Source organism: Lasiodiplodia theobromae (assembly GCF_012971845.1).
Source record: "Lasiodiplodia theobromae strain AM2As chromosome Unknown scaffold_10, whole genome shotgun sequence".
NCBI classification, from domain to species: domain Eukaryota; kingdom Fungi; phylum Ascomycota; class Dothideomycetes; order Botryosphaeriales; family Botryosphaeriaceae; genus Lasiodiplodia; species Lasiodiplodia theobromae.
The window spans coordinates 570,417-593,226 of NW_023336300.1; the positions used below are offsets into that span (position 1 = coordinate 570,417).

At 53.4% G+C, this 22,810-nt stretch overlaps 8 protein-coding genes across 8 annotated transcripts; 6 read left to right on the forward strand and 2 right to left on the reverse strand.

Moving 5' to 3' along the window:
* Positions 1-187: 187 nt before the first annotated feature.
* On the reverse strand, positions 188-3,756 carry LTHEOB_3964 (DNA repair protein; the record flags this gene model as incomplete). The annotated part of the gene is made up of 3 exons (XM_035512945.1): positions 188-3,342; positions 3,391-3,628; positions 3,679-3,756. The coding sequence occupies 3 exons, from the start codon at positions 3,754-3,756 to the stop codon at positions 188-190; spliced, it is 3,471 nt and encodes a 1,156-aa protein (XP_035375357.1).
* Positions 3,757-4,022: 266 nt separating this feature from the next.
* On the forward strand, positions 4,023-5,154 carry LTHEOB_3965 (Fatty acid oxidation complex subunit alpha; the record flags this gene model as incomplete). Its single annotated transcript, XM_035512946.1, has 4 exons — positions 4,023-4,157; positions 4,216-4,315; positions 4,371-4,504; positions 4,558-5,154. The coding sequence occupies 4 exons, from the start codon at positions 4,023-4,025 to the stop codon at positions 5,152-5,154; spliced, it is 966 nt and encodes a 321-aa protein (XP_035375358.1).
* Positions 5,155-5,754: 600 nt separating this feature from the next.
* LTHEOB_3966 (Carbohydrate binding family 6) lies at positions 5,755-6,339 on the forward strand (the record flags this gene model as incomplete). Its single annotated transcript, XM_035512947.1, has 1 exon — positions 5,755-6,339. The coding sequence occupies one exon, from the start codon at positions 5,755-5,757 to the stop codon at positions 6,337-6,339; it is 585 nt and encodes a 194-aa protein (XP_035375359.1).
* A 565-nt stretch (positions 6,340-6,904) lies between these two features.
* LTHEOB_3967 (Vacuolar protein sorting-associated protein 35) lies at positions 6,905-9,760 on the forward strand (the record flags this gene model as incomplete). Its single annotated transcript, XM_035512948.1, has 5 exons — positions 6,905-7,038; positions 7,104-7,738; positions 7,791-9,340; positions 9,394-9,540; positions 9,599-9,760. The coding sequence occupies 5 exons, from the start codon at positions 6,905-6,907 to the stop codon at positions 9,758-9,760; spliced, it is 2,628 nt and encodes an 875-aa protein (XP_035375360.1).
* A 3,184-nt stretch (positions 9,761-12,944) lies between these two features.
* Positions 12,945-13,907, reverse strand: LTHEOB_3968 (Chitin binding protein; the record flags this gene model as incomplete). The annotated part of the gene is made up of 1 exon (XM_035512949.1): positions 12,945-13,907. One exon carries the CDS (start codon positions 13,905-13,907, stop codon positions 12,945-12,947), a length of 963 nt encoding a protein of 320 aa, XP_035375361.1.
* Positions 13,908-14,700: 793 nt separating this feature from the next.
* On the forward strand, positions 14,701-15,670 carry LTHEOB_3969 (Cyclin domain-containing protein; the record flags this gene model as incomplete). Its single annotated transcript, XM_035512950.1, has 2 exons — positions 14,701-14,961; positions 15,014-15,670. The coding sequence occupies 2 exons, from the start codon at positions 14,701-14,703 to the stop codon at positions 15,668-15,670; spliced, it is 918 nt and encodes a 305-aa protein (XP_035375362.1).
* A 1,950-nt stretch (positions 15,671-17,620) lies between these two features.
* LTHEOB_3970 (Glycosyltransferase family 31) lies at positions 17,621-19,275 on the forward strand (the record flags this gene model as incomplete). The annotated part of the gene is made up of 2 exons (XM_035512952.1): positions 17,621-18,272; positions 18,476-19,275. The coding sequence occupies 2 exons, from the start codon at positions 17,621-17,623 to the stop codon at positions 19,273-19,275; spliced, it is 1,452 nt and encodes a 483-aa protein (XP_035375363.1).
* A 2,229-nt stretch (positions 19,276-21,504) lies between these two features.
* On the forward strand, positions 21,505-22,652 carry LTHEOB_3971 (Pth11-like integral membrane protein; the record flags this gene model as incomplete). Its single annotated transcript, XM_035512953.1, has 3 exons — positions 21,505-21,560; positions 21,611-21,985; positions 22,091-22,652. 3 exons carry the CDS (start codon positions 21,505-21,507, stop codon positions 22,650-22,652), a joined length of 993 nt encoding a protein of 330 aa, XP_035375364.1.
* Positions 22,653-22,810: the final 158 nt, after the last annotated feature.

Sequence of the window (22,810 nt, forward strand, 5' to 3'; positions counted from 1 at the left end):
GCAAAGTCGGAATACGAATCGACTACGTACCAGTATCCCGCTAGCTCCTGTTGCACACTACCATAGCTAGACCAAATGTGAATTCTTCCAACTCTGCCCGAACGCCTAAACTGTTCCCCGCCTAATGCCACATTGCCATGTGAGCCCCCGCATAACGCCAATTGCGCCCCAAAGCCTTGGTGTTCCGCTATTCAGAGTCGCTGTCAATCAAGAAACCTGCGCGAACGTTGTTCCTCCGCACGGGCTTACGGGCTGGAACGTCCTCGTCCTCATCATCGTCATCGGCCTCCTGCATCTCGACATCCTGCGTGGTCTTTGCTGCACTGGCCGACGCCTCTGTAGGCTGTTCCTTGGCAGTATCCTTCGAGCCATGCTGAGATGACAGGGGTGTATCAACAGCTTCCTCTTCCTCGTCATCGCTAACGATTCTTAGCCGGCTGACGGGTTCCTCCGACGAGGAACGGCTGCCCAGGCCGGTATGAGTTCCTTCACTGTCAGATTCAGATCCCTTCCGCTTCTTCCTGCTCTTTTTGCTTGCTGCCGTAGACTTCCTCTTCTTGCTTGCCGTGTCCTGAATCTGAGCGCTGATGAGGGCCCTGGTGATTTTCCCTGCCGTCTTCTTCCTCCTCTCCTCCTCAGCAGCGAAAAATTCTCTGTCTGCTTCTTCATCCGTGTCCTCATCTGACGAATGAACAAACAGAGCGCTCTTTATCTTCTGTCTCTTCTCCAATTCCTTTTGACGACGTGCTTCCCTCTTCCTTTCCTTTTCTTCGTCATCTGGCTCTTCGCTAGCTGTCCTCTTTCTCCGAGTCCTCTTCTTTTTAAGCTCTTCCAAAGCGTCGGATCGGCGAGCGGTTGGGCCGCCTGCTGGAAACAGCTCTTCATCATCCAGAGCGTCAGGACCGTCATCTTCGTCGTCAGTATCGCCACGGAGGGCAACGCGTTGTCGCTTTGTACGGATCATGTCTTCGGCTGACTTGTCTTCGCCAAAGCTTGGTGGCTCCCACTCCGTTTGTTGAATGGCTTGTTCACTTTCTCGAAGTTCGTCAGAGCTGAGGGAGGGAGGAATGATCCAGTTAGCATCCTGATCTTCATCAAGACCCAATCTCATGAACCCAACAGTCTTGAGGAGTAAGCGCAGCTTGTTGTCTTTGAACAAGGCAATGCGGCGTTCCTCGTTATCTGGTTTCACGGTAATTGATGGCGCAGTATCTTCCTCTATCGAAGGGGCAACCTGGTCCCCAGAAGACTCCGTCGAAGCTTTGCGCGCTGCTTGCTCTTGCTCCCATGCACTACGCTCTTCAGCTGCAGATGACAGAGTTTTCTTGACCCACGCCAAATGGTCTGACTTGTTCTGATTGATGAGAAGAGACACGGCGACTCCGATTTGACCGTTCTTGTCTAAGTCTCCCTTCACCTCAAGTTCAGCCGGCGGCCTTGGTATTCTCGTCGTGACTTCCTTGTCGTGGCCATGCTCGAGATAATAGGTAGTTGCCGGGATCTTGCTGAAAAGCATCTCGACAACAAGTTCTGGTCGCTCCTGAACTTTTTTGATGCAACGGCGGAAGATCTGTTTCACAAGTTCTTCCCACTCTTTGAAGATGGGCAAAGATTTATCAAGACCCTCCGGGCCTTTGATTATCTTATTGAAAAGAGAGATGATGTCGACGCGGTACAGCATAATTCCCATCTCCAGTTTGAAGGCGACACGGTAAAAGAAGCGATGGGCGCGTTTCAGCTGTTCGACATTGAGGTCGTTGTAATATCGAGTGAAGGCCACAAAAGTATCGATACAGCCCTGAGTGGTGAAACGGGCTTGAAACCGAGCAAAGTCGAACTTCCTCTCAGAAGTCGCTCGATGAGCCGCAACGACATCATCTTCTCCATCACCTTGATCCTCGATCTCCCCGTCACCGTTGGCTTGTGCAACTGCCTTGGCCTTCTTGCGCGCTCGCCTACGGCTTCGAACCTGGAGATCAACATTTTGCTTGGAATAGCGCTCGAGCATTCGTATGAAGACATGTGCTAACTCAGTGCAAGCATCCAAGTATCCCAGTCCTTGATCCTTGTAGCTCCGCAGTAACGTGACCATACGATCATGAGTCGTCTCTTCGTAGAAAATACGGTTTTGAATGTTTTCGGCGATTTCCTGGTCGTCTTCCAAGGCAGATTCTGACATTTCCTGGACTGTCTGGAGGATTTGCGTGAAGCATTTCATAGCTGCATTCAAATCTTGCCATGACTTGCTATCCAGACCGAGCTGCATGAATCTGTTTAAGAGAATGAAAGTCTCTTGGTTCATCACCGAGGCAATCAAAGCGAAGCTTTCATCTTCTGGAGTGGCCGTAGTGGAGCCCGTCTTCTGAGCAGCCTTTTTGGCCTTCGCGCGGCGCGCACACTCGGCCTTCAGGAACCATGAGATTAGGTAGCAGAATTGTCTCGGATGAGTTTCCATAAGCACGCGGTCAGCTTCATTCTCGATGGCTTTCCTCAGGTGGGTGAACAAGGGGTTGAAGGATGAATCCAGGAACTCTTCGACGAAAGTCTTAAGGTGTTTCCGCGCGGACTTGTCAAGGGGGACCTTTTTGTCGAATTCATCGAACGAAAGATCGCTGTTCTTCTTCTTTCCGGTGTGCTTGGGTTTGTTCCATTTTTTCGTCTTGTCCATCTTCTGCAGGCTCCTCTCATTGCTCGCAAGCACATCCTGCCCTGAAACCGTGGAGACTTTTTCGTCATCCCTCTTGACCCAAATCATAGTTCCAAAGCGATTGTGTCTGGTTGGTGCATGTTTTGCGTAACTTGCAAGCATGGCCTTTTCCTTCTGAATGAGTTCCCTCAAATCGTTGGTGTTGGAGCTGGCCAGCTTCTCCTCCTCCATGAATAGCTTCTCGACGTCGACGCCTTTCAGTAGATGGAACAGAATTTCCAGCACAATGACATCTTGATCGACGAATTCGTCTCCAATGCTGGAGGCCACTGTCAGCAACACCTGGAAGATATCCTGATAGTGGAATGCATCGATTGTAGCCGATCGAGAAATCTCCGCCTGATTATCGTCTTCGGGAAGGTTTGGAGGGTGTGTGATGAGGGCAATATTCCGAAAAAAGTAGAGCACGATCGAGATGATGCCATTGTCACGATTGCTTCTCTCGCGTCGGGGCTCTGCCATGGAAGGGAGAGCTAATCGTACGGCAGTGCGAAGAGTTTTGGCATGGTGTTGCATTATCACTCTCTTGTACTTGGTTTGCGCGAGCTGGAGGTAGGGGATGTGTCGATGGTGATTGACAGTCGCTTCGTCCTGATCGAGCTGCAGAGGCCAGGTAATTGGGACCAGCACCTCCACTGATAAAAGTCAGCTTCGTTCTGAAAGCATTGGGGCGGATCACCCACTCGCGGCCAGAGCAGCCTTGCGCTTGAGAGTGTCATTCATCCGCTCCTCGGTCCAAAGCGCCAGAATTTCGCAAAGGTCTCCCTTGACCACATCTGCCTCAGCCAAGCATCTCGCCACATCATGTCGATTCAATCGCTGGTCGTATAGTCGCAGCCATCGGCGGATATCTTTCAAACAGGCAAGCGCATCGTCTCCAAGCACGTAGCGACCCTCAAACTCGATACTGGAGCCACCAACCTGTCGATGATTTAGTAGCTTGCTTGTGCCGCGTGCGGTTGGGGACTTACTGCTGAGACAAGACTGTAGACATGCGCGCGAACCTCAGGATCGACGGTGTCGCGCGAGACCCAGTCGTCGAGGCTCATGGTTGTGGTTGCTGGCGGAATGTCTGCGTCGGCGCTCAGCACTTTCCACAGACGCGAAATGGTGGCCGTGTCGGACGACGCGACCGGGCAACTAGCGCGTCGCAACGCGTCGCCGCGCCAAGCCCGTGTCCGACCCGTGCGCTAGACGTTAAGCCGAGGTGACGGCTGCCATCGGCCTCACATGGAAGCTCCCCAGGTTCTGGGGAACCTTACCTCTCCACCTTCATTCACCCCACCACGCATCCTGCAGCTCCCCTCACTGCACCATGTCTTTCTTAGCGGCATCACGCTATGCGGCGCGCCGCACGACTCTCTCGCAACTGCGCAACTTTAGCTCTACCCCGGCGACAGCTGCTGCTGCCGAGGTTAAGAAGCTTGGTGTTCTCGGTGCGGGACAGATGGTTAGCTTCAAGCTCTCTTTTCCTTCAATTGCTACCATGTTGACTTTAATCACTATAGGGCCTTGGTATTGCACTTGTCGCAGCACAAAAGGCTCAAATCCCTGTCAAAATTATTGATAACTCGCAAGCCTCCATCGATAAAGGCTTAAAGTTTGCCGGTACTGCTCCCGCGTAATAAATCCACTGCTATCTCAGCTCTGACGCAGAAGCCAGACAAACTCCTTGAGAAGGATGTGGGAAAGCAGAGGATCTCTCAAGACGATGCTGCGGCAACAAGAGGGCGCCTGAGCTCGAGTACCAAGTTGGACGATCTTTCCGACGTCGATTTTGTCATCGAGGCCGTCCCTGTGAGTGAATGCTTCTGATCCCCTTCATATGTCCATGACTCACATTCATGTAGGAAATCCCAGACCTCAAATCCAAGATATTTGCCCAGCTCGCACAGGTCTGCCCCTCGCACGCCATCCTCGCGACAAACACATCCTCGATCTCGATCACGAAAATCGCGGCTGCCACAACGAAAGATCCGACAGACTTGTCCGCTCCTTCGCGAGTTATAAGCACCCATTTCATGAACCCGGTGCCGATTCAGAAGGGAGTGGAAATCATCACTGGTCTGCAGACCTCTCAGGACACCATCGATACTGCCATTGAGCTGTGCAAGAAGATGGGAAAGATCCCATCGAAGTCTGCAGACTCTCCTGGCTTCTTGGCCAACCGAATCCTGATGCCTTATATCAATGAGGCCGTCATCTGCTTGGAGACTGGTGTGGGAGGAAAAGAGGACATTGATGCAATCATGAAGAACGGGACAAATGTTCCCATGGGTCCGCTACAGCTTGCTGACTTTATTGGCCTCGACACCTGTCTAGCGATTATGCGGGTGCTGTACGAAGAGACCGGCGACAGCAAATACCGGCCAGCTGTACTGTTGAGGAAGATGGTTGATGCCGGCTGGCTCGGGAAGAAGAGCGGCAAGGGATTCTATGACTATTAAGGAGGCCTCTTGCATGGACTGCTGAGACAAATCAAACATGTTGTGTAATTTGTATAGAGGTTTGTTCAGCATGGGTATAGGTATTCGAGAAGTGACATCATAACACGCCTGTGCGTTCCAAAGGTCTTGGCAGGCCAGCTCGTGCAACCACCGTTGCCACTAGAATCCAAGGTTCCTGGTGGTTGTCCAAAAGTAAAGACAGCAGTAGAGGGGGTTTCTCTAGACCTGGCCACTTCAAAATAGCAAAGGCGGGGGCATGTGAAGGTTCTGGGGATGCTGGGTCGTAGGGCTTAGCGTCGGGAATAAGCGAAGTCCAGCGCCGGGTTTTGTTAACCAGCCTCGCGCCAGCCACCCGCAGGTACCAACCACCCAGCCTCCCAAAAATCCAATGAAGATGGCAGGCATGTGTCCTGGGCAACTTCGCACGTTCTTCTGCCATTTTGCTTTATTCTGCATGCACGAAACCTTCATCATCTCCACATTTCTCAAGCACGCACGCGATCGACCGTGCTAACGCCTCCTCTTACTCCCTTTGTATATCCTTACTCGATCTACACCGCCAAAAACAAACTTTCGCACTGTCCACTACTACTGGTGATCATGCGCTCTCCCATCCGATTCGCCTACTTGGGCCTACTTGCAGTTGGGCTCACATCAGCGCTGCCTTTTGAAGCAATCGACAGCCAGCGCGGTGACGCCCGAGCGCCAGTCAGGTCGCGAGCATATGCTGTCATCAACGTTGATGGCACATCGAGCATCGATGGCGCGAGCGAGGTCCAAGACCTCCAGCGCAGAGCACCAGCGAAATCCTACTCAGTAGTCAACGTGGATGGAGGCTCCCCGTCTACCTCGGAAGCGGCGCAATCGGTCACTACCAAGACCGTTGCAGAACCGACGACTGTCTCACCCACCGAGACGGTTGTGTACACCCAGGATACAACTATAGTTGTCACGGAGACCCAACATCCAGCGCCTTCCATCACTCAGACTGTGGTCTACACAACCACTATCGTCGCGTCCCCCACCACTGCACACAACACCTCCATCTCTGTCAGCGTTGTTACGCTTCCTCCTTCAGTGGTTACTGTCACAGCAACCCAAACGGATACGACATCGTACTACGATAACGGCATGTGGCACACGTCGTATGCCATCAAGACCTTTCCGACAGTCAGTCCGTCGTGAGCACCACGATCATATGTACCTTTGACTCCAGCTGCTGGATTTGCTGGAGGGTATCGAGTCTGAACGTCGTTCATGCAACCGGAATGCGTTGAAGTCGGCAGACCTATTCTTTCTATCTTACTTAACTTCTTCACTTCTTGAAACAATACTTAGACTGTAAAAACTTTTAATACAACGAACGAGAGAGGACGGATAGTTGCGACATGATGGCAGCATGAGGGCTTCTGTTTCGGGAAAGCGTGGCGCAGCGCAGCAGCTGCCCACCAGGAGTAGTGCATTCGGGCAGGAACAGAACACATAACTTCTTGCATCTGAGTACATACTGTAGTGCAGGCGAATCAATACAGTTCTCCAAAAACTTAATATGCGGTCCCTGCGCGTGCGAAGCCGTGGAACGGCCCCGGTTGTGGTGGGCGACCTTGCGCACGCCCAGCGGATGCACCGCCAATCACAGCCACAGTTCGAGGGGACGACGTCGCCAACCGAGCGGCATCATCAGCATCTAGGCCGACACCCACGACAACATCCACCAGTCACACGCCACCATCCCACCTCGATCGCAGCAATGGCGTCGCCTCCGCCCGTGGAAGACCAGTCGCGCCTGCTGGAGGATGCCTTGGGCGTCGTGCGCCAGCAGACGATGCTCATGCGGCGGTGCCTGGAGACTCCGGGGAAGCTCATGGACGCGCTCAAATGCTGGTAACAAGCCCCTCCCCCGCATCGCATCTTTGCCATAGCTTCTTGCTGACCACGTCTACCTGCAGCTCGACCCTTGTCTCAGAACTGCGCACCAGCAGCCTCGGCCCCAAGCAATACTACGAGCTGTACATGGCCGTCTTCGATGCGCTGCGCTATCTCTCCGTCTACCTTCGCGACAACCACCCCGTCAACCACCTTGCCGACCTGTACGAGCTCGTGCAATATGCCGGCAACATCATCCCACGTCTGTACCTCATGATCACCGTCGGTACCGTATACATGGCCATTGAGGATGCGCCCGTCAAGGAGATCATGAAGGACATGATGGAGATGAGCCGCGGTGTGCAGCACCCCGTTCGCGGCCTTTTCCTCCGCTACTACCTGTCGGGTCAGGCCCGCGACCACCTCCCTACCGGCGATGGCGATGGCCCTGAGGGCAACCTTCAGGATTCCATCAGCTTCATCCTCACCAATTTTGTCGAGATGAACAAGCTTTGGGTGCGGCTACAACACCAAGGTCATTCGCGGGAACGGGAGCAGCGGACCAAGGAGAGACAAGAGCTGCAGTTGCTGGTCGGAAGCAATCTGGTCCGTCTGAGCCAGCTGGTCGACTTGGAGAATTACAAGAAAATCCTGGGTCCGCTCCTGGAGCAGGTTGTCCAGTGTCGGGATGTTCTCGCGCAAGAGTACCTGCTTGACGGTGAGTTAGCATCACCAAAATGGAACTGATTCTCGCGCTAACTGGCCAGAAGTTATCATCCAGGTCTTCCCCGACGAGTTCCACCTCCACACCCTCGACCAGTTCCTCTCCGCCACCGCTAGGCTTAACCCACACGTCAATGTGAAGGCCATTGTCATCAGCTTGATGGACAGACTATCTGCGTATGCAGGCAGAGAAGCCGATGCCGAGACCCCCGAACAGCGGAAACAAATCGAGGAAGAAGCTTGTGCCAAACTTCTCGAGCAGCTGCGGATATCGAAGGAGGCGAAGGCCACGGAGCCATCAAAGCAACAAAACGGCGAAAATGGCGAGGCGGACCACGAGGAGGGCGAGGACGAATCCATCGCTCCTTCAGAGTCCACCGCAGTCGCCCCGTCGGAAGCGACAGCGGAGACCGAAGCTACGGCTGTTGATGGCGAGATTAAGAAACATCGTGGCATTCCGGAGAATGTCAAGCTCTTCGAGATCTTCTACGAGCAAGTTGCCGCACTGGTCAAGATGGCACGGCTGCCAATTCAAGATACCATTGCTCTTCTCGTTTCTCTCGCGAACCTCGCATTAAGCATCTACCCTGATCGCCTGGACTACGTCGACCGCGTTCTTGACTTTGCGAACGAGAGGGTCGCACAATACGCCAACAGCGCCGACCTCCACTCGCAAGCTTCCCAATCCAACATTCTCAACCTTCTTCTTGCGCCTCTCAAGGCATACCTTTCTCTATTCACCGCACTCGCTCTCCCCAACTTTGTACCTCTTCTGCATTCTCAACCTTACCCGACCAGAAGAGCGGTTGCTGGTGAGGTTGCTCGGAGTTTGCTTAGGAACCAAACCAAAATCTCTACTGTCGAGAATCTGGAGTCTGTGCTGGAGATCCTCAAGGTTCTCATCAAGGAAGGCGCTCAACAACCTACCGGCTACCCCGGTGGTCCTTTGCAGAGGAAGGGTATGGAGACGGACGAGACGATCGAAGAGCAAGGATGGCTCGCGCGGATAGTGCACCTCATCCAAGGCTCCGACAATGATACCCAATTCAAGCTTCTCCAGGCCGCTCGCAAGGCATTCAGCGAAGGCAGCGAGCGCGTCAAGTACACCACACCCGCACTCATCACCTCATCTCTCAAGCTCGCCAGGAGGTTCAAGGCACGCGAGCATTTTGATGACAACTGGAACTCACAATCGTCGGCACTTTACAAATTTGCCCACTCCCTCCTCAGCACTCTCTACGCCCGTGTTGCCGGTTCAGCTGATTTGTCGCTCCGGTTGTTCGTCGCCTGCGGCCAGGTCGCTGACCAGACTGGCCACGAGGAGATTGCATACGAGTTTTTTGCGCAGGCTTTCACCATATACGAGGAAGCCATCAGCGATAGCCGCGCGCAGTTCCAGGCTGTTTGCATCATCGCTGGCAGCCTGCACACAACGAGGAATTTCAGCAGAGATAATTACGATACCCTAATCACTAAGTGTGCCTTGCACGGTAGCAAGCTGCTCAAGAAGCCGGATCAGTGCCGCGCCGTCTACTTGGCAAGTCACCTGTGGTGGGCCACCGAGATCAGGGCTCTCAACGAAGAAGACCCCAAGGACGTAAGTGTACCAGCCATTCAATTGTTTTTTGATCCAAAAACTAACAAAAACAGCTCTACCGTGATGGCAAGCGTGTACTTGAATGCCTGCAGCGTGCTCTCAGGGTGGCTGATGCATGCATGGATGCGGCGGTCAGCGTTGAGCTCTTTGTTGAAATCCTTAACCGTTACGTCTACTACTTCGACCAGGAGAACGAGGCTGTAAGTACTCTATCACAGTGCCTCAATGAGGTGCGTCTGCTAACTTCCATGATAATAGGTGACCACCAAGTACCTCAATGGCCTCATCGAGCTAATCCACTCCAATCTCAACACCAACGAGAATACGGCTAGCTTGGAGAACCCGCGCAAGCACTTCCAGCGGACCCTCGATTACATCGCCTCGAGAGACTACGAGGGCGTTGTTACGCAGCCGAAGTGAGTCTAGGCGCAATGGATTGTTCTGAATGATGTCGAAGGGATCAACCTCCTTCGTTCGAATCTGGTGGGGGGGAGTAGACGCAATGGTTGGAGTAGATGTGAATTTCGGTTCAGCCGATGAGAGAAGATCCAAGGTGCCTTATGGCGCTGTCAAAGGGGGGTTGGGCAGTTGGGCAATCGAGCGATCAAAGGATAACGAATGAAAGTGGCGGCCTCTTGAAGTTGGACGCCATTCCAAGGGCAGAGAGTTGGAGGAAGGTCACGGTGATCGGTTGGAGCGAGCATGGGAGGATGGGTCAAGGGAAATGAGAACTGATATAACATACACCACCTTTTACAGACACCCACACGCCCTTGTTTAATGTTGCGAATATTACCCACAGTGTTGATTATGTTGTGTTTCTGCGACCAGTGTATCTTTTGTTTTGCAAGGACATGTGCTCGATTTGAGAGCATGATGTGCGGCAGCTGCTTGCCTGCGTACTCGTGATGCGCGTGGTTCAGGTTGGATCTTGTGATCATCAAAGTTGAAATCCGGAAACAGCTTGATTTCCAGGTATAAAAGCGTAGCTCTTCGCTGGCCTGATCGTACTTTTGCACGACAATGGAGCAGCCGCTGCCCGGCTTGTGAGGAGTAAGTCTCGTGAAGGATTCTACTCTGGGTCGTGGCCTTGGCTGGGAAGTGGTCTACGATAACGCGCCCTTTGAGAGTGACTGTGGGAGAGCGTGGTATGTTGGCCAAGTTGGTGATGACCAGCATCATGATGTATGGAGGGAGGGCATCATTAGTCACGAATGATGCGGTTGGGCAAGGAAGCAAGTTGGTGGTAGCCTCTCACTTTTCAGTTTTACGCTTCATCTTTTGTTGGACCGTAAGGAGTGGGAGGTCGCAATGTGCCAGATAGCTCTGAGGGCCGGGCACTTGTGTAAATGAGCCTCGAAAAGAGCCGCCGGCGGAGTATATGGTGTTGTCCTAAATCCATTTCTTAGTTATTATTCCCAGTTATGTCAAAACGAAGCTAGTGATAGCAGAGTAAAGGGGGGTTCAATAGATGTCGGGGAATTTTAGTAGCAGCTGCTTCTCAACAGATGTAACTGCTAAGTTGTGTCGTAAAGCTTGTGAATGTCAGGCGTCACCCACAAGGCTAAAAAATCTGGAAGCATGTGCTCGATAGATGAGCAGAGCATATTTAAAGGACATACATCAATACTTCGACAGCAGCAGTGTAGACTTCATTTCTACTCGAGAGAAGCGAAGATATCCTCGCAGTGAGCCACCAGAGAACTGTCGCACTCGTTAGGGGTTCTTTAGATGTACCATATTGCGAAGTGAGAGATGCACGGGATGATGAAGTGAATCGTTTTAGGAAGCTTTTGATACACGATTAACCTAACGACTTGATTATATCTTGCATCTGTGGCAGATGATGCCTCTGCTCTAAGTCTTGTGAAGGCAAAAGAGAGAAATTGCTGGATACATTTTCCGCACCGCGCGTAAGACAGCAGCCACTGCAAGCGTATCCGCGAGGAAAAGAGTACTGTATGTCGGAAAAATCATGTGGAAGCAGCTTTGCGTTTGTGCTTCAAATGCTGCGTTCAACATCGAGCACTGAGCACACTTTAAAGAAGTGGCAAAAAGCGGATTTGATGCCACTCAACTGACAAGAAGGCATCTCCTGCACCCAGCTGTATTTCCCTTCAGCTGACTGCTATCAGTCTTCTGCCGGCGAAAAATCTGCGTAGTGTGAAGGTCATACGCTTTATAAATGAATCATTTAAGGGTCATTTCCTTCATTCCCGAAAGCCAACGACGATACCTCAGTTGTCTATCGTCAAACAAGAGATACTGTCTTTTTCGCTCCTGGTGGGTATGGGTTTCATGTCATTGTGGTCTTCTAGGCGTGCTAAATGAGACAGTGTCCTTAACCACGCTCACTGACGTTATGCATCATGCAGGGTTTTTGAAGACTTTAAGCATTGAGTAATGCTGAGGATCAAACGCCCAAATAATATGATGGAAATTTTCTTTTCTGCTTCATAGGATATGGGGGGCTGAAGGAAAAAGGAACAGTGGTCATTTAGAAGTGCCTATCAGACGGCACTTTCCTTGGAATAGATTGTTCCGATGAGAATGAAAACAAAGAATACTTGGTTTGCTTATAGGCCGTTCGCTGGAGACTGGTGCAAACTTTGCGGCCGCATAGAGATTCGCTTCTCCCCCGCCACTCAGCATACGATGTTCCATGTTGAGACGCAGTCCCATTTGCAACTGGAAGGGCCACGCACGTCTTCTCGGAACTACATTGATACCCCACACTATTTAATAAACCACCCGTTAGAATGACGGGGAACGCGATGCACGTCCACGTCAGCAGTCATCTCTGTGCCGTGGACCAGAGCAGTCAGCGGCACGCATTCCCCTTTGTTTTCAAACATGCGGGTCGGGTTTCACGACAGCTACCGGTCGTCTGACGCGTCTTATCGCCTACTATATGTGTTTGCCATAATTCCTGCCTATAACAGTCGGTGCTGCCTGCATGGAGCGTTAAGTGTTTCCCAAGAGTTTCAGACCAGCGTTGTCGCAGAACTCATGACACGCGGTAGCTGAAACAGCTGACAGGTTTTCGGCGGGTAGAATTGCATGCAACATATGGATGGAAACCAGATGTTCAGCGTGGAAGCAAATTGTTGATTTTGTAAGCGGATGAGCGGAGAAAAAAGCGTGCTTTCCACTTGGAGCCTCGAGCACGCCATGGGTTTGGGATTGATTTGCATGCAAGGATGAGGGGTGGAGAAAAACGTTGGTGGCCTGATCCACGTCCCTGGTCAGTAGTGGCATGCAGCGGACGTCGGAGCAAAGCAAAGCTTTCTTTGGAAAGCTTACGAGTCCCGCTTATCACAGCTCAAGCCAGCTGTTTCATTTAGCGTTGTGACACCCCGGTCGGCAGACGTAATTCAGGAACATTGGCAAGTGAACATGTTTGCGAAGATGGAAATCACAGCTCAAGATCAGAGAAGTTTTGACGAAAAGGCAAAGCCATATATTTTGTACATTGAATAAAAGATTTGTGTGGGCATCCAAATCCACCTCGCTGAAATACAAAGTCTTTAACGGGCTACAAGAAACCCTTCTTTTCTACAACTCTATCAGGAATGTATACAGTCACGGTGCTCGATCCGGGCGTTTAAGCGCGGAGGTCACGGGCGTGACGGCGGACCTTCTGGGAGGAGGAAGACTCGATGCTGGAGACGAGCTCGGCGAACCAGTCAACGAGGTCCTGGACAGTGGTGCCCTCGGGCAGGGACTGCTCGGGGATGACGCCAGAGGTGCCGGTGGGGGTGGCGGGGAGGGTCTTGGTCAGGACGCTGGCGGGGAAAGCGGCGGCGATCTCCTGAGCGAGCTTGCTGTTGCCAGAGGAAGCGGCGGCGGTGGTGGTGGGGGTGGAGGCGGCGACGGAGGTGGCCAGGGTGGAGCTGGGCTCAGCGGCGGCGACGGCGACCTTGGAGGTGGCAGCGGCGGCAGCGGAGGTGGAAGCGGAGGCGGAGCCCGAGCTGCCAGAGGAAGAGCCGGAGCCGCTCATGGTGAAGTCGACGCAGGACTCGTAGGTCTGGTCGATGGACTCGGCGTACCAGTACCACTGGATAACGCAGTCACCGGCGGTGGCGCACTGGCTGCCAAGGTCGGAGGGCATGGTGATGTCGAAGGCGGTGTCAGTGGACTTGACACCGGTCTCGGTGGAGGCGTAGACATCCCAGCTCTTCAGGGCAGAGCCGATGACGCTGTTGGAGGCAGTGTCGACGATGGAGACGTTGGCGACACCAGTGTGGGGGGCACGGACGTCGACCTTGAAGTTGATGGTCTGGCCAGGGGTGTAGGTCTGGACGTTGTCCTTGTTGTCGTCGAGCTTGTAGCCCTTGCAGAGCCAGATGTCGCACTTGGCGGCATCGTAGTCGCTCTGGGAGCTGGCAACCTGGAGCTCGCCCTGGATGTTGCCGTAGTTGTCGGACTTCTGGTTGTTGTAGACCTGCTGACCGCAAGCGGCGGCCATGGCATCACCAGGCATACGGGGCTGGGGGCTGGTGACGAAGCCGTGGCCGGCGACGACCGAGGCCAGGATGGGGAGGGCGGCAATGTACTTGGCAGACATTTTGATTGATGTTGTTGTTGTAGAGATTGACTGAGGTTCAGCGAGAAGAGACTGTGGTGTCCAGGTACCTGTACCGGAAGAACGAATGGATGGTGGAAAAGAATGTGGTGGTGGTCACAGACCGGAGAGCGCAAGTCAAAAGCAAAGGATGGCTAGCCTTGGTGGTGAGAGAAGGGAAGGCATTGGGGCAGCAGCGGGCTCAAATATAGCTACTCGGCGTCCCTATCGCAGGCAGGCACCTGGGGGTGATCAGACGCAGCAAACGGGCAGGGACGTTTCGTCGACTGCGGTACCGAGCGGCATGCGGTCAAGCCGGAGGGCGCCGAGTGGGCGGCTGGCGATCCAGGCTCGGCCTTGTTCTGCTCGGCTGGTGTTTTCAAACAGCTATGCCGCGCCCCTGCCCCATCTCCGTGCGCACGTCGGCGGGGAGGCTGTCGCGACTCGGCCCCTGGGTCGCTTAGGATGCCGCTCTGGGCCTCGTGGCCGAGCTTGTCTCAGGTTTACACAACTTCTGGGGGCCGCCAGCGTAGCCGCCTGCGCCAGTGCGCCAGATGCCGAGCGCAGAGCCGCGTCCAGAATCGCCGATGACGTTCGCGACAGGCATCGCAGCCGTTGGCGGTGCATGGGTGCGGCGGCAGTGGTGATGAGAGGAGGGTTGCGGGCGGAGAATTCGCAGCGCGGTTGGTGCCAATTTCGCCAAGCTCTCTCTGGGCGTCCCACGCGCCAGGAACGCGACCTCCAGCAGAAGCGACCTCACCTGAAGCGCCTTCCTTTGCGCCCGCAACACACTGCAATGTCCGACATGGCGCCCCAGCACCCCTCGCACCTGTCCAACCCGCTGGCCACCCCCGACCAGCTGGCCCAGTCCGGCTCGCAGCTCGACGGCATCCCGCCCGACCTCGAGGATTCGATCCGATTCGCTGGCCAGCGCCTCACACAGGCCGCCGGCATCCTACTGCGCCTGCCGCAGGACATCGTCGCCCAGGCCATCGTCGTCTACACTCGCTTCTGGATCGGTCCCGAAGGCGGCAGTCTGAAGGACTACGGCGCCAAGGTACCCCCACGTGACACTCCACTCCGAACCCCCAATTTGCTCATGCAATCAGGATGTCTCCGCTGCTGCTCTCTACACCGTCGCCAAGCTCTCCGCCTACCCGAGGCCGCCAAGGGCTGTTATCAACACCTACCAGTTCCTGGACTCGCTCCCGTCCACCTATGTGGATCCTGAAAAATTGCACCAGGAGCCCGTGGATCCAGAAACCTACTTCGTTAGCGAGGGAACCTACCACGCTCTGCGCGCCCTGTTGATGAAGACCGAAGCTCACGTGCTGCGCGTGCTCGCATTCGACACGCACGTCGCCCTGCCCTACACTCTCGTCATCAACTACCTTCAGGCCCTCGGAATCGCCTTCGAAGGCGACGGCAGCCCCGGCACCGAGCTCGCAAGGCGTGCCTTCGCCCACCTGAACACAGCCCTCCTGAGCCCCCAGCTGCCTTATCTGACCCACCAGCCCCCGCAGCTCGCCACCGCCGCCGTCTACCTTGCCGCCCGCGACGTCGGCGTCAAGCTACCCGGCGAGCCGTGGTGGGAGGTCTTCGACACTGATCGTGAAGAACTCGGTTTTCTCGTCGTCGCCATGATCAGTATGCCCGGCTTTGCTTCGGAAGAGAAAGCGAAATGGGGAAGGCGTAAGGTGCCCTTGACGCTCGAAGACCTCGACGCCGAGCTGGAGCGCAGGCGCATGCTCGAAGACGGCCAATGATGTTGATGATGATAACGATCCGATCATCCCGAAACAGAAACATGAAACGAGATGGAAACGAAAAAGAATCCTCCCGAATGCCAAGCAGTTCGTGATCGCTTCCGGGGAAATGCGTGCCCCCTAAAATTGGTCCATGATGCGACCCAATTCGCCCTTTTGTGGAGCTGGGCCAAGTTGAACTGGCCGGATGCAGTTGCAACGGCGTGTCGTCGGCATAATCCCGCACTTTGAGGAAGGTTGTTGTATATCAGGCCGGCTATTGCCCTGTCATGCTCGCCGACGTCCGTGCGAGCTGGGCCCAGGAGGTGGCTCAGGAGTGTAAGAAGCTTACTGGAGGGGCGAAGTATCGTAGCAATCCAGCCCCCGTGGTCGGCAATTCAGTAACAGTGTCCCATGGTTCTCTTCTATCCTCACTACCTTCCCTTATTCCCGCTGGCGAAATCCGGCTTGGGTCACACGGTTGGAACCGTTTGAAGGCGTCAAATTACAGAAGTGCACGGGCCGGTCCGCCTGGCTCGAGCTTTCCTCCAACGGTGAGAGTTGCGGCACAGAGAGGTTCCTTTCGAGAGCCTTTTAATAGCGACTATGAATCGTGTTCTCCGGAGTTTGACGGAATTTAAAGGGGTTTCTTGGGGTTTGACCGTGTTCATATTCAGATCTGCTGCACTTGTAAGTCATCACAGCAATATACCTAAGCGGTTTCCAGCTGGCAGATCTCTGCTAACGCGCCTGACCCTAGTATGAGCTGAGATCTCTACTTTAAAAGGCCCAGTAGCATATAGTCATCATATGTGGAGTTCACCTTTCCTCGTTCCTTTCGTTACAGTGGAAAGTGTTGTGGTATGGTATGCTGTCTTCGCAGCAAGAAGTATCTCCATGAATGACTAATCAGAAGGTCATCCTACATCGAGATCCGACGCCTCTTGCCCAGTGTTCGGACGATTTCTAAGGAATAGTGTTGCCGAACAGCAATATGTGCGATTTTTCTTCCTGGGGACTTTCCCACAAGATTGCCGATCGGACCCAGGATGGTGCCACAAAGTAGCATGAAACGTCAAGTAACGAACATATAGATCGTTTATTCAATGATCGAAGATGACTTTCTTTTTTTGAGTTTGTAACCCTGGTTTGTTCGTGAACGGTTGGCTGGTCCGCGGTACTTGGTTGACAAGTGGCGTAGCTTACCCGGCAAAGAAGCCAACCATTAAAAAGCCACAGGGCTGAGAGAAGTCACCACACCAGGATCGGCTCTCCTTCGCTTTAGCGTAATCAGGGTCCTATCAATCATTTCGAATATCCCATTTGCAAGAACCCCATCGTATTTCGCAAAAGACCCTACAGTAATTAAAGCGCTCAAGGAAGGGACAATTGTCTGCCTTCCAGAATTTCCTCCTTATATTTCCAACATGCTGCATCTCAAAGAGCAGAGGTAAGTTGCAGTATTAACAAACTGGATGGATATGTTTTCAAGGGCGCGAGGCGCTAAGCCTAGAATGGCATTGGGAATGCATTCTCGACCCTTCGCTCCTAACCACATTCCACATTCGCTCAGATTGGACCCAACACAAAGAAGCATCCCTAGCTTCGTGTCGCTTCGATCTAGATGTTTGTAGCGACGCTTCCGAACAGCCACGAGGAAGCTAAGATGCCATCATGATCGTACTAGCCCGCCTATCATGAGTCTAGACTGAGAGATGGTAATTATTGCGCTCTATGTCTTATAGACAACCAAGGGACACTCAGCTCGCAATAGCCTAAAGCAATGCAAGCAGCTGTTGCCACTGATGGATTCTCGTCTTATCGAACCGCGTGGCACTCTTCACAACAAAGCCCCCCGATATTAATGCATTCCCCAAACACTCAGAATGCCCGTATATTCGGGGCCACCTCCTTCTTCCCAGTAGGACTTAAATTACTCTAGAGACCATCCATTTTAACCGACAACCACATATGAGAGGATTGCAGGGGGCTCAGTCAAGCCGAAAGGCGCCATTCGTTGTCACAGCGGCGGCCTGCCTACTTCTCTCAGTTTTGATCCTGCGCAGCTACGTCGAACATGTCAACTTCCGCGCCACCATCGGCAGCTCTTTCCACTCAGGAGGAAATCAGACGGGCTGTCCTTCCTCTCTCCCCGGCAATGCGGGCTCCGACGTCCTCCTCGTCATGAAAACGGGCGCAACAGAAGCCCACGCCAAGCTGCCCATCCACTTCAACACGACGCTACGATGCGTGCCGCATTACGTCCTCTTCTCCGACGTCGATGAGGAAGTCGACGGCCACCATGTGCACGACACACTTGACTCCGTCACGGAGTCGGTCAAGACCGCCAACGCGGATGACTTCGCACTGTACCGCTTGCAGCACGAATTGCACGCGCAGGGCGTCAATCTGGGCAAAATTATAGCCAATTCATCCGAAATGCGAAGCAAAGCATGGGTGCTGGATAAGTGGAAGTTCCTGCCGTTGATGGAGAAGGCGCTGGCAGCCGCGCCGGGGCCGCACACGAAGTGGTTTGTGTTCGTGGAAGCGGACACTGCGTTCGTGTGGTCGAATCTATTGCGGTGGCTGAAATGGTTCGATCCGGAGAAACCATGGTATATAGGTTTGTTCTTCCCTGCCTCCTCCTTCTCCCTTAACTTTTTCTCCTCCCCCGGCTCTGTCGCCGTTGTTGTTCACTCAATCCTTTCTTCCCTATACTACTTCATAAAGTTCGACGTGGGGGAAGCATCATAGAGCCCAGAAGCCACTATTACACAAAAGTACCCACAAGAGAAAAAAAAAAACTCCGCTAACCACCAACAACAGGCGGCCAAACCTGGGCCGGCGGATCGGCCTTCGCCCACGGCGGCACCGGCTTCATCCTGTCCCGCGCCGCGCTCGAGCGCCTCGTCGGCCACCTCGCCGAGCACCCGGACGTCTACCCGTCGCTCACCGCCGACAACTTCGCGGGCGACCTCGTCCTCGCCCTGGCGCTGAAGAGCGTCGACGTCCCGCTGACCATGGGCTTCCCCATCCTGCAGGGCGAGACGCCGTACAAGCTGGACTACACCGAGTTTCATTGGTGCCATCCGGTCGTTACGTGGCACCACATGAGCCCCGGGTGGGTGGAGAAGATGTGGGAGTTTGAGCAGGAGTTTTTGAGGAGGGTTGAGGGTGGTGGTGGTGGTGGTGACTGGATGAGGGGGCGGCATCAGGAGGATGTTGGGGAGGTTCAGAGGAAGGAGTGGGACATGGTTATGAGGCATTACCATGTGTTTGAGGAGTTTGTGGCGCCGTATGTGAGGGTGTCGGAGAAGGCGAACTGGAATAACTTCAGCCCGGATATTCTGCAGCCGGCGATGGTGAAGGAGTTGGGCCAGGAGACAGGGAAGGAGGGGTGTAAGAAGGCATGCGAGAAGTTAGAAAGGTGCATCCAGTGGTCTTGGGTAAAGGATAGAGGGGATGGAGTGTGCAGGACGGCTGAAGTGATGAGGCGGGGGGAGGTGCCAGATGAAACCGATTGGAATGGTGTAGAGATGACGAGTGGGTGGATCGTGGAGAGGGTGGACGAGTTCATGAGGAGGATGGAGGGATGTAGGAAGGGCAACTGGATTATGGGCCCATGAATTAGTGAGTCGGACGATGACGAATGTTACGCCTATGATCTTCTGTATTCTTCTATTAATCGAATCAGCAACAATTATAGATTGCCACGCGACCTTGTACGTATATTATGAGAGCTATGCTGATAAGAAAAGCCGAAAATTGATCATAATGTATAGGTAGGCTATCTGGTACAATGAGTGGTACATTGTCCTGCAATGTTTTATTTATCACCTCGTCGTTAACCGGATCGATGATGTCTCGTAGCCCTTGCGAGAAAAACGAAAACCACCGTCTTCCCATCTCTGTCAACTTCATAGTACTAAGCCCGGAGAAAACTGTAACAAGAATCCACGAATCACCCAACGCACAATTGTAAGGGCAAGCCGTTAAATCCCTGACAATGAGCCAGGATCGGGTATGACACGGATGGTGCTCCCCGCCATGAACGTGCAAGGAGATTTTAATGAGCTGGGGCAGTATCTTTCCCCGTCCCCGTCTTCTTCCCGATCACTAGATGGAAGTAAAAACCCAAGCCGCCCGAGTGTCTGTGCGTGAGAGGTTTCAGACGGCATACACGCTTGACGCGTTACATGTCTACTGTCCACCACAGTGAAACAGGAAGGAGTGACTATCGGAAAATAAGCTGCCTGAGAAAGGGTAATAACTTCATGGAAAAGATGGCTTGGCCGAGAACATAAAGCATTTCCATGAATATCGACAAAAACAACCCCAAGAGCCGGGGATAGCGCCCAGCGCACTCAGGATTCACTTAAGAACTGTTCTTTCCTTGTTTTCTTTCCCTCATACCTGGTACTTTACTCTCATATCTATTGAATTTTAGATTAAAATGATTGTTCCTTCGCCATGAATCCAAACGCATATAGTGAATCTGTACGGTCCCTCAGTCAAGGTCTCCACAGTGTGATTGATACGACCAGACGCGATTGTATGTACCACGAAGTAGATCGCCACACCAACAAGAAATGTTGCTTCAACGTTTTAGCAATCCATGGATGCCAGGGTAACCGAGGCACATAATCGTTGCACAGGCTGCGTAAGCACAGCCGAGGATTTGCTCGCATTCATGACCCAAAGTCGACTCGTTCAGGTTGAGGGAAAAGATCCGAACTTGGAAGGCCTTACAGGGGACATGCCCCACGACCAACGTCACACTGAGACATTCGCTCGTCTCCAGAATGTGTGGGTATGTTCTGGAGACTTGGGCTTACTTTAGACACGAATTCGTCGCCGCTTGCAGCGGTTCGACGCATCTCGAGCCTTGGTCCGTTCGCTGGATGACCCGCGGCGTTGAATATATTCCGCCTTCCCCTCTCGCTCTCATTGGCGGGATTGCTCTGATCCCTGAAGATAGTGGTGTGGATCATCCCTGGGATCGCCCTTTGGCCTGGCAATAATCCTCCTAGCCGCGATCGGAGCCCTTGTCTGAAACAAAGATCGCTCCATATCACCTGGTTCTGGCGATTTCAACAGTTCCTCATAGTTTTCCTCCTTGCGGCCCGAATGCTGAAATATTACATGTCATCTGCATAGCCGCCGAGCAGTTCGCCATTTTAAGGTTTAAACCCTGGTCGCCTTCAAGCAGGCCCTGTCGCACGAAGGATATTTTAGAAGTTGGAGTCGAATCATCGTCTAGAACGTCTCTTGAGAGATTCGCAGGATCGACTTCGCCAAGGCGGGCCTGTTTTCCCCCGCCACATGTCATCAATTAGGCTCACTTTCCCCGTGGCTTGTTATTCCGCATGCGGCAGCTAACCTTGCTCAGAAGATGTGACCTCAGGGTCTGATCAGTAGCCTCTCTTGCGACATTGCAACATGTGCCCGCTGGCCCGAACGCGTCTTTGATCTGAGAGTTCTTTAAATCGATCTCTCTGGCAGCTCCTTAGCTTGAACACTTTTCGATGAATTGACATTCGCTCCATCATTTCGCACAATGCAGTTTACCCCTGCTGCTCGGCGAGCAGTAGTAGCATCATATGCACTGACAGGATTCTCCTTCTTATTCCTGATATTGAAGCTCTTTACTCGATATAGAATTGTACGTAGCTTAGGCTGGGATGATGCGCTGGCAACGCTGTCCTTCCTCATTTCAATACCACTGACCATAGTCATGCATCTCCGTAAGACACCCGATCCCCAAAACCGTTGCGTGTATTGTGATGTAGATAACACGAGTCATAAAACTACAGGAACTGACCGAGTTTGCATAAAATACAGAGGCGAATCATGGCATGGGGTACCACGTTAAAGATATTCCCCTCCCAGACTTGATGAGACAGCTCCAATGGTATGCTGAAGTTCCTCCCGGCAGCTACGCACCGCTCACCATCACCACAGGCTCTGGGTATCAACCTGGGTTTATGTTATCTCACTCGGCCTCTCTAAACTCTCCATCCTCGCGCAATACCTCCGCATCTTTGTCACGGTCCGCACAGTTCGTGCCATCTGGGCTTGCATAATCTTCGTCATCGCCTACACTCTTCAAAGCCTCATCGTCGGTATCTTCTCCTGCAACCCGCCGCGCAAGTTCTGGGACCCAACCCTTCAAGAGGGCTCCTGCATCAACTACACTCTGTACTACTACGTCGCCGCCGCCCTCAACATCCTCACCGACCTCGCCATCATCCTCGTTCCCGTCCCCGCACTGCGCCACCTCAACGTCTCGCGCACGAAACGAATCGGCGTCATGTTGCTCTTCTCCGTCGGTGGTTTGTAAGTTGTGGCCCAAATTACCTCCCACTGCTTCCTCTGCGCGATGACAGCAAGTATCATGCACAAAGAAAACCCATATCACTAACCCATCTCTTCTTCGGACAGTGGCTGCATCGTCTCCATCATCCGCCTCTGGACCCTCTACAGTCTCGACCTCGCCGTCCGCCGCGGCGACTCCACTTACGCCAACGCCAGCCCCGCGCTATGGTCCAGCATCGAGATACACGTCTGCATCATCTGCGCATGCCTGCCGTCGCTGTCGCCCATGCTGTCGCTCGTCCTGCGCTCCATTGGCTTGAACCTCTCCTCGTTCTCTCACAGAGATGAGGCGGGAAGGAAGTCGAGTGGTTACTCCGACAGGGGAAACGCGAGGGGGGAGAGGGGAGGAAGAGGTGCGAAAACATATCTCGGACGGAGAAAGAGTGGTAGCGCGTTTAGTGAGTTGGCTTCAACGTCGGAGGGAACGGGAATTGGGGCGGAAGAGGCGCATATTTGGGGCGAGATGGGGTTTCTTGCTGGGGGAGGGGTTGAAAAGGCGGTTGAGCTGAAGGAGGTGAACGGGAGGGAATATGGAAATCAGGAAAGGGTGTGGGCTAGAACTGGAGAGTTGGGGACGTCTGACTCGGCGCGGCATGCTACGATAGTGGAGTGGGACCCGCGCTTGTGAGGGGTTGAACTTGGAGGAGTGGTGTCGCTTCAAGTCTTCGGTGATGAATAACGTCGGCGTGGTTGGTTGTGTTTGAATATCCTGGATTCTCTCTTATTACCACGCGTAGCATTGATTTCTTAGAGTCTCTTGAGGATGCTCTAAAATAGACGAACGTC